At 37.0% G+C, this 10930-nt stretch overlaps 2 protein-coding genes across 2 annotated transcripts; one reads left to right on the forward strand and one right to left on the reverse strand.

Annotated features, from left to right (window-relative positions):
* LOC105170008 (beta-1,6-galactosyltransferase GALT29A) lies at positions 2869–4705 on the forward strand. Its single transcript, XM_011090578.2, has one exon. The coding sequence runs from the start codon at positions 3316–3318 to the stop codon at positions 4489–4491; it is 1176 nt and encodes a 391-aa protein (XP_011088880.1). The 5' UTR covers positions 2869–3315; the 3' UTR covers positions 4492–4705.
* On the reverse strand, positions 5025–10386 carry LOC105170007 (poly [ADP-ribose] polymerase 3). The gene is made up of 18 exons (XM_011090577.2): positions 10201–10386; positions 9005–9318; positions 8675–8870; positions 8478–8591; positions 8308–8365; positions 8159–8228; positions 7826–8000; positions 7602–7735; positions 7281–7518; positions 7006–7133; positions 6850–6926; positions 6609–6769; positions 6314–6523; positions 6114–6216; positions 5932–6014; positions 5699–5842; positions 5444–5626; positions 5025–5373 (listed from the first exon to the last, which is right to left on the reverse strand). Exons 1-18 carry the CDS (start codon positions 10204–10206, stop codon positions 5305–5307), a joined length of 2463 nt encoding a protein of 820 aa, XP_011088879.1. The 5' UTR covers positions 10207–10386; the 3' UTR covers positions 5025–5304.

Here is a 10930-nt window from a genome sequence, read left to right on the forward strand (position 1 = left end):
AAAAAGAAAAAGTACATAAAATTTTAATTTTGCTCCTCATTTAAAGTTTCATATATATTTTTGTACTTGTAAAAGTATAAATATAATATATATATAGAGTGAGGTTAAAATCTTTATATTTTTCTCCTAATAGGTACAAAATAAATATATGAAAATATTAAATGAGGGGTAAAAATAAAAAATATATATAATTTTTTTTGGCTAATGTCAACATTTTTCATCAAAATCCAAACAGAAGGGGATTACGTGTAAGCAGTGAGTTTTCGCAGGAAGTTTAAGTATAATTTTAATTTTTTTTTAAAAAAAATATAATTTTATATTTTAAAAAAGAGTGTAAGTATAAGTAATTATTATTTTTTTATTAATTTAAGGAAAAGATAAAAAGAGGTGGCACAGCTCATGCCTCTTACATTGTAGAAATCGGTCCACACAGAAATGCTCACAATTAGCGTCCAGATAACACTTGGGACGAACATTAGTTTAATAGGAAAAAGGGGTTTAAGCTTCGTAATCAGCAATTTAATGACTTTTTAATAAAAGTATTAATTATATAAATATTTTAATAAACTGAACAATCATAAGATGATTATAAATAAATTATACTAAACTCGGAATAAATATTTACATATTTATTGGAATCAAACCCATGAAATCTAATTTATTTATAGATACTCAACTTTATCCATTAAACTAAATTATTAGTTGATTTCTATTTAAAAAGTATTAAAAGAAATCTAAATAACATGTCCTCCTACATACACATCACAGTTCTCTCTCTCTCTCTTTTTTTTTTAAAAAAAAAATCACTATGTACAAATTACAATTAATTACGTGCGTATTATGAACTCTATAACTTGGAAGAGTCAACTACTTTTATTTCATAATCACAATTAATTAGTGTAATAATTACGAGGAAACTAATAATGACAACTTGACTAAAATAATTACTCGATTTGAATTTTGGTTTATTTATTACTAGTCATTGTCACAAGTAGTCCTGACAAATTGTAATAAAAAAAGAATTATAGTGCGGAATAAAAAAAAAATTAAAAAAGAGGTAAGGTCATGTGATGGATAAGAAATAAAAAAGTCCGGGTAAAAGAAACATAAAATTAGGCGAGAAAGAAAATTAAATTGCAACTGTAAATTTATTAAAAATATAAAAATTTATGAAAAAAGAAAATATGAAGAAGTAAGGTAGGATAGAAACGTGGAGTTATGATGGGTTGCAAGAAAAATATATTGGCGAGATTACTAGAAAATATTGAAATTACTGTCTGACCTTTTTTTTTAATGAAAGAAATAAATTAAAGAGTAAATTTCAGTTTTTAAAAATTAGTACAATAATTTTTTTTATAATAGTATAGATAATAAAATTTTCATAACTATAAAATTAATTATTAATAATACAATTTTATATTTATGATATATCTTTCTTTATATGATGGATTAAAACAATATTTCTTGGTTCGAGTGCAGATCCAATTAAAACATTCTCCAATCTAAATAAATAGTAATTAAATGACGTTTAAAATTAAAACCATTGTAAAATAAAAATAAAAATAAATTCATAATAAATCAAATTAAAAAAATAAGATTTTTTTTTTTTGGTGAATTAACACATGAGGTAGATATCATAGTTTCAAAGTAGGAATTTAAATAAATTAGGTGGGTAGGAGGGGCCCGTTGCTGAGAATGAAGTAAAGCCACAGCCGTCCGTAATAAAAATAAATAAATATAAATAGTGGTAGATTGCATCCGGCCCACCCACCATCATTTTATAGCAACTTGCATATATGCACTATTTTATATTATTTATTTATTTTCTTCTTTTTAAAATCGCGGTTGTAGTTTGTGACGACTTCTATGCTACACTTAGTGTTAGTGGTGAATTTGGAATTATTATTTTTGCTTTTCTCGTTTTTACATATTATCTTTTGAAAAATATTTCTTTGAAATAACCCAATTTTGTAGCATTTATATTATTTTCAATTCAAATTGATATTCAAGAAAATTCTTGTTAATGTATTCTTAAAAGCAGATTTAACAAGATGTATATATATAATATATATTTTGAAATAAAATATCAAAATATATCCAACTAAATCACACGTACTTTATCAATTTTAATTACTTGTGAAAATTTAATCAAAATAAAATAGAACATAATTCACTAACTGCATATTTTTTACACAAACCCCATCATATATCGCATTCACTAAATATAAATAAAATATGTATGCAATATATTTATTGACCTAATTATATAAGTATGAGGTTTGACTCCACTAATATAGGATGTTTCACCTAATAACCAATATTTTTACATTAATAGGTGATGCAATGACTTATAATTACAATATAAAAATTTAAAATTATCGAATTAGATCTATGAAAAAAACTATTTTATTTGTTGGAGAAAATTAGATGGGAATCTCACCATATATATATAGAATAGTTCCGGAATACAATATGAAAAGAAGAAATTTATTTGTTGGAGAAAATTAGATGGGAATCTCACCATATATATATAGAATAGTTCCGGAATACAATAACACCTGTACCAATTAAGTTTGAAAGTTGAATATTTGATTTTTTTTAATTTAAATTAGGTATGAACGAATTAAATTAATTATATAAAAAGTGTGATATATTTATCATATAACTAATTATTTTTTTAAATTATATACCAATCATATAATAAATATATCATATAATTACTTGAAATTCAATTAAATTAAATTTAAATAAAAGTTTTGCGGATGACTATTAGCAAAGTCCACAAACACATGACACAACCTTGTAAATGCAACCTTCCTCAAAAATGCCCCTCAATATTTTGAAATAAACAAGAGAGTTGGAACCTCAAAATCACACATATTAATTCTTGCCTCACACTTCATTAATTAATTAGAAAATTAGATTCCATTTCCCCCAAGTAATACTCTCTCCATCTTCTCATGTAGGTAACCCCCCACCCCACTCCTTCTGAGTTCTGACCCCATTTTACTTCATACAACAGATCCACCTCTCTCTGTTCACAGCCCATCTCTCCACTCCACCACCACTATAAATTAATAGGATTGTTTTCCAGAGATTCAGTATTTTTTTTCCCCATATCTGAAGAATCTTGATTTTACAGCTCATGCCCAATGCATTTCTGCTCTTCTCCTTCAGTTTCTTGTTGAACATGAATCAGAGCAGGACCCTTCTCATTTCATCCAAATTCTTGCACATAATCTGCCACAAACTTTAGCATATATTGCAAATCGAGGAATCTTGAGATCTGTGCTGGTTCTTCACCCAGCCGACTAAATGTACTACTCAATGAAGCGGACTATGCGCCCTTTTTACAGCATTCTGCTGCTCCTGGCGGTGGCTGTTACCCTCACTATCCGGGTCGTTCTCCATCAAAACAGATCTTTTCAGCTGAAATATGGAAGCCCATCTCTTCAAACCCCTCAAAAACCAGTCTTTAACGCGACCCTTTTGCGATATGCCGCCATTGATATTGGCGAGCCGGCACTGAAGCAGGAGATTGAAGGGCTGTTGGAGGGGAATTTCAGGAACCGGGGTCGGCAGAGGTCGTTTTTGTCTTCCGGAAAGTATCATATTGATGTGAGGCTAAGGTCGGCTAGAGGGACTCCTTTGCAGCTACGCTCGCCGGAGTTTTACCGGCTGTGGTTGAGTTTCAGGAGATATTTGGGTGATTGGTCGAGGAACCGCAGGTTTTATTCTGATATAATGTCAGATTTGGCTAATGAGGTTAAGGTCTTGATTGATGAGTACAATGGGAAAAAGGGTTCAAGAGAGAAGTACGAGAGTTGTGCGGTTGTCGGAAATAGTGGGATTCTGTTGAACAAGGATTTCGGCAAGCTGATCGATAGCCATGAGGCTGTGATTCGATTGAACAACGCTAGGATCGCGAGTTTTGGGCGGAACGTTGGGGCGAAAACCAGTATTTCTTTTGTTAACAGCAACATACTCCATTTGTGTGCTCGAAGAGAGGGTTGTTTCTGCCATCCATATGGGATGAATGTGCCTATAATCATGTACATATGTCAGCCAGCACATTTCTTGGATTACTTGGTTTGCAATTCTTCCCATAAGGCCCCATTGATAGTTACCAATCCACGGTTTGATGTATTGTGTACTAGGATTGTGAAATACTACTCGCTGAAAAGATTCGTGGAGCTAACAGGGAAGGACGTTGGCGAATGGGGGACGGCTCATGAGGGAGCCAACTTCCACTACTCATCGGGTATGCAGGCAGTGATGCTTGCATTGGGGATTTGTGAGAAAGTCAGCATTTTTGGATATGGAAAGTCTAGCTCGGCCAGGCACCATTACCATACGAACCAGAAAGCGGAGCTCTCATTGCATGATTATGAGGCGGAATATGAGTTCTACCGGGACTTGATGGAACAACCACAGGCAATACCCTTCATCTCAGACAAGTTCATGATCCCTCCTATTGTAATGTATCATTGATATTTTCTACTGCAGTTAACTCATGTGATATAGGTTGATTGTTTTGTTGAATACGCGCTTAGTCATTCATGTCCAGTTGCATTCTTGGTGAAAGAATCACAATTGAAACAAGGCCGTGTCTTTATCACTGCCTTCGATAGTTTGTATGTAGCTCAATTGTAAAGAAAAATGCAAGTATTCCCACTTGATACCATACTTCGATTATTTACCTTTACTGAGCTCACCAAATGTGGGCTCTGCTCCTGTTGAGGATGCTCAAGAATTTTAAAATCTACATCTTCTCGCTGCAGAATATACATAGACAAGACTCTTGGTTCCGATATCAGTGCAGAATAGCTGCAGGGACAAGGTTCTCGCTCGTGTAGCTTACGAAACATGAGCTCCTTGTATTACTTTATATTACACCTGGACAAGATTCTTGAGAGATGTAGAGCTCATTCTCTATCTCATTTTTGTTTGTATAGCACAGCACAATACCATATTCCTCTTCGACAACAATCCACAGATCCACGGAATTCACTTGAACCGAAAAGGAGCAGAAATCATATTTAGAAACCATACATAAAGGTACACAGGAATCCAAACTTTACATAAGTTTGTGATACTTTGTTTTGAGATGACAACTATATACAAGCAAAACATGCCATCATAAACAGCGTGTCGTGACAATACAACACCCAAAATGAACCCTTCATCCAAAACTTGCCAGCAAAGGGAGGGTACAAAAGATGCTATTTACCAACCCTCTAAAGATGAGAATAGGCCACCAACGGTCTGATTCACCTTTGAATTCCATTGAAATGAATCACTTTTCTACTCGGCAGTATCATATTCGACGTCTTTCTCTTCGAACTTAACAGCCACCAAAAAGCATATGCTGACCTGCAAAGAAAATGGACAATGAACCAGGTTCATTGAAACACATTGTGGGTTGCAAGCGTTCAAACATTACCTGCTGTGGATCATAGATGGCATATTCATTGTACTCAAGCTGACTCTGCTCGTGGTCAGATGGGATCAGCTTACCACATGGCACCTTGATATCATCCTTCCAGGTGAAATGCTCGGATTCATCCGTTTTCTTCCGGCCTATCCCCACTACCCCGAGTTTCTTCTCTTCCAATGAGGTTGAGTTCTACATCAAACGTGCTGAAACTCAAACTCGGAGTTGTGATGAAAGCAAACAAATCAGAGCTCAAGAATTTACCTCTGGAGGACTTGTCAATTCAGTTACTCGTTCGCCCAAGGATGCCACTGCCAAGACCAGAAAGCCCTCTGGCCGGTCAACCGCCGTGAACCCATACCGGGCCGCTTCTGCTGCAGCATCTGAGCAAACTATGGCCTTTCCAAACTGAGGAAAGGTCAAAGACAAACAAGAAATCAGCAGTAAACAATACAACACAGCCTAGCAACTGACATCTTCCACGGCTGATATCTTACCATGTATCCAGGGACAGGCAGAAAACATACTGCCGGCAAGAATCCCTTCTGCAGATGCCGCATCAGATTTGAGCTTCGGGTGCCTGATAATAATCAGAGCCGTAAGTCTTAGAACACCTTTAAAAGCCTCAAAAAGCCAGTAATGTATATGGAAAATCGAATTATGAACTTTGGACACCTACCGCACCACAAGAGGACTTTGTTCGGTAGCTTCCTGATCTCATGGAGGGATGGGCAAGCACTCAATTCAACGGCAAATACATTCTGCAGGGACACCCCGTAACTCTGAAAGCAATATCAGAGGAGACGGTTATGTTTCCATAACAAGCGGACATTCAATGTTGCTGGTAGAAATAAACAAGGATATACGAGAAAGTCATACAATTTCTCCAACTTTCACAGGTTCATATGTTTTCTCCAGATAATTGGCTACCATCTTGTAGTCATCTGTATCTTTTCCTACTGGAGATATAGAGCATCCCAACTTCTTATACCGCTCAAATAGAGGATCATCAAGAGTCGCACCGGACATGTCTCCTATGAGACGTGAAGCTACGTTTATATCTCTGACAGTTTCAAATGCAGCTGCACCCTGCATATTTCTCTTTACAATTAGTTTTCCCTGATACCAACATCACATAATTTCAGCATTTAAGGCCTTTCTAAAGAACTATTACATGATCAGCTATATCACTAAAATCTCGGAAAACATAAGGTCTGGTCGAAGGCATAAGTGTAAACATCCGTTGGCTGAAATCAGACCACAAGCTCTCCCCCTTCTGCCCTGTGTCCTTGTTTGACTGGAGCCTATTTACAAAATCCAGGAGAACCTCTTCACCTACATTATTAACCTCTTACATGTTAAGAAGTATAACCCGAGAACCAAAATCAGAAAGCAACATTTAATGTGGCACTTACATCTTTTTAGATGCAAATCAGTAACCATACCCAGTGGTAGATCTGGAAAATCTAATCCCATTTCCATCAATGCATACCTGGAATAGAAACAATTTTCGCGGCTCGTTCATGAGGAACAATAGAATATGAAAGTAAATTCAGTGCACGGCAATATACCTGTAGATCTCTTGGCCACATAGAACTTTCATGAAATTTGCCACCTCTGAATCAAGCTTGCAATGTGCCGCAGCAATCCCAAGCTGTCTAAGGCCCAACCCACCGTGCCGTACCTCAACTCCGTCATCCTATACAAATCACATTAAATTTTACATCCTTTTCCTTTTTGGTGCAAGTGCTTGTGTGCTTGTGTATGATGTGAGAATCCGCCCAAGTAACAGTTAGGAGCGAATTAGCAGCCATGCTATGAATGACAACAAGTAATGTGAACGCACAATGTCGATAGGGAAAAGCTTATGGATTTTCTTCTCGATTTTCTTCTCCCTCTCCCATGTTTCGAACTCATTTCCTGTCAACCCTTGAAACTGTTTGGCGAACTCTTTGATCGCATTGTCTACATTTTCCCACTCATCCAGCCTCTCCTCTGCTCCAGCCTCATCACCAATCCTACCCCTCTTATAGTACATGTAGAGACGGTTCTCAGGCACCGTAATCAGTTGCACTATGCAAAATCTGCCTCCAACCAAAGTATTTTATCAGTTAAAAGAGAAGGGAAAAACCAAATCTTTTAAGCAAAAGCATATTTCTGAACGTACTCATTCACTCCTCTTCCTCGATCAGAAGCAGCAAAAGCACAGTTGTACAAAATTCCATCCTTTTCAAGTATTTGTCCACCTTCATCTTGCAACTTTGAGTCCTTGTGCACACTCCTCTTCCCAAACATTTTAAGCTGAAATAACAAACAGGTAATGTATCATAAAAAACACTATCCAGCTAATCAATGAACTGGTAAATCTCATTGGCAGTGGATGGTTCGCACCTCAGCAGTCAGGGTTTCAAGAGCCTCCTCGCTTGCATCCTGCTGATACAACGGAATGGGTCTTCCAGCTACAGTACGATCACTGACGATGTTAAAGGCATCCAGAGGCTGTGTCTCTTTTTTCTCAATACTCTCACTCAACCAAGCTTCCTTTACTATCGGTATACCCCTCTCCCTAGATCACATCGCGTGCCATAAATGACCGTGCCAGAAATGAAAGCATACAATTGAAAACCACAAGAAAATAAGAACTCCAGACTCGAAAAACATGCATAAACCCGATTTCCATGCACATTCCCCACCAAACTTCCTTATGATGCTCAAGATTCTTACATTGCTTCAGCAACCTTGGATGAGCCACCGCGTTCCCTCTCAACAGGAGACACTACCAGACAGGTTGCTCCTGCAGAGGTGAATGCCCGTCTACCTTAGTCCATATGTTGGTAAAGTATGAAACTGAAAAACTCACAGTTTATAATTACCAATGACCGAGTTGGCAACTTTCCCTCCGTGCTTCTCTATCTTCGACTTCCAGTATTGCTGACAGTAGCAAATAGACAACATTTAGAAAAATCCAAAACATTATACCTCTTTTCACTACCAAAAACTCAAGCAATAGCATATAAAGGTACACAACGAAGTAAAGACATACATGGGTTCGGGTTAAACGGCCTGAAAGAGCAATCATCATTCCCCTGAAGGGTTTATCAGTGCCAGGAAGCACAGGGCGAATGCGACCTTTACGATCTTCAAACTTCTTTAGCAACTACACCATGAAGAAGGGATTTTCAACCAGATCATCCTAAGTGAAAAACCTAGAAGAGAATAGAAGAGCAAACTAAAACTTACATCAGCGACACCAGAATCTTTAACAGAGTCGGGTAATTTGATCGGCTCATCCCTCCTCGGAGGATCCTGAGAGGTAAAGGTACAACTAGACCACTCACTATATGCCCCCGTGCACATGTAGGTTGTATCAGAGACCTCCAGATTGCCACCACAAACGGGACATTTATCTAGAGGCCCATAGAATAAGATATCTTGGCTGCAATTCAAATACAAAAAGAACATCACAATCTGAATATACCACACAAATTTACAAGCTCCATGCCTTTGCCTCCAGAGATTTGGCCTAGCACCCCTCCTTTGACATAACTTCAGGAAGAAGAACTCACTCACCATCTCGGCACAACTGCATCATCGGCGCCACTGGCATCCTGGCCATTGGCTTCCAGAATTTCGCGCATCTGCTGGATCGAGAGATGCTCACTCGTTGCTTTGCAGAATTTCTCAAATTCTACTTTAATGTCTTCAGTTGACTTCCCATTTTCCTGGCCATTCTCATTCTTGGTTTTGTCCTCATCCTCTATTTTCGCCTTCTTTGGCGACTGCTCGGCCTCAGCTTCAGCGGTTTTGCCCTCAGCCTTTTGCTTCCTCGTTATCTTCCTTTCATCGTCACCAGATGAATGAGCATGTGATCTTGTCTCGTGAACCTAAAAATGTGCATCCGTAGCAACAGAAACAAACACAAACACCATAGTTCAATACTCAGTTAAGTCAACGTCATACAAGCAATTCTTGAATTTCATTCTCATTACACATCCCTATAATGGTTCGACACTCGAACAACTCAACATACTATGTGCAATTTCGGCAGCGCTTTTCTTTACACTCCACCCTATAAATTATCCTACACAAGTATCAGGCTAAAAATACAACCCAGAAAGCCATCAACTACAATGTACGTAATATATTTTCTTACTTTACACTATTCATTTTCTCCACTAGAAAAAGGATCAAAAACAGATTTAATATTAAAGTTCTTGAAATTCTTGTTCTCCGGTGCTATAAGAACTGCCTTTTCTTCCTAGAGAATTCATAATACATGCCTCCCTGCTTGAGGCTAGTTATTCTGCTCTATTTACAAGTGAAGAAGCGAAGTGTATATATATATACACTCTATGCAGGATTCAGATCATTGAATGTTGTCAAAATTGAAGTGGGCCATCATACTTTCTATAGAAGACCTTAAGGAGCACATTCTCTTCACACACTAACCTTAATATACAAAAGAAAAATCTGACAAATCCACTAATAATTGTAAACAGGAAATCTTGGCTGGTAATAAAATGAAAGAAGTAAAGCTAAATACACTAGTCTCATGATTTCATGTCTTTCAGAATTCAAGAACAAGAATCACCCAAAACCACTTCAACCCAGTACCAACAGAGAATCAACTGGAAGATTCCAAGCAATATCATTAGAATTTCAACAATCCGTTTTAGATTTCATGATCAATGCAAAAAGGATTCAGATATGTTAACTAAAAGGATAATACACACAACATGCAGCAGAAAAAGCAAGAAGAAACAAACCTTCATATTTTCTTCTTGTTTCTGCTGTTTTTCTGCCAAGATTGAACCAAGAACAGCAAGATTCAACTAAAATACACAAATTGATGAAAACTCCAAAAGACTTTCGTCCAAAGTAGAACAAGAAATGCAGAGACCAAAGATGTTCTGAGCAGACAAACAGTGCGAGTGGGAGCCTCTTTTTTACATGCCCATGCACCTCGGTGGTGGAAGCTATTATTCAGACACGTACAGGGTCCTCCTTGAAAAACTAGGCACTGCCTGTCTTCCTTACAGGCGGACGTGTGTACTCCAGCTTATGCGCTATTCGCCACGACTACAAACTACTATATGTTTCACTGTGTCTTTGCTGACGCGTGTTCTGGTTATCCTAACGCTGCAAGAAATTACCTTATATATCGGTTAATAATATTCATTGTTATCTTTCTTGCATGGCCGGGGATCATCATATAATTCGAAATCTTGGGAATGCCTTTTCTTTTATCAATTTCTTGATTTCGGCTAAATGGGCAGCCAGGTTGTGAGGTCACTGATAGAATCTTTTGGAACTCCACACTGACAAGGGATTATGTTATGTGCAGACCGGCGAATGTTGTTATGATAATTGGTCCCTATCCATTCATCATTCGCCCCCTTCTTGTGATCAACTCGTTTGGATTCATCCTCTCAATATATTTCATATCGATATGTGTCATTTTTCAGTAAATTGATCATTTTTAAAGAAATTGGTGCA

Source organism: Sesamum indicum, linkage group LG9 (genome assembly GCF_000512975.1).
Source record: "Sesamum indicum cultivar Zhongzhi No. 13 linkage group LG9, S_indicum_v1.0, whole genome shotgun sequence".
Classification (NCBI taxonomy): Eukaryota; Viridiplantae; Streptophyta; class Magnoliopsida; order Lamiales; family Pedaliaceae; genus Sesamum; species Sesamum indicum.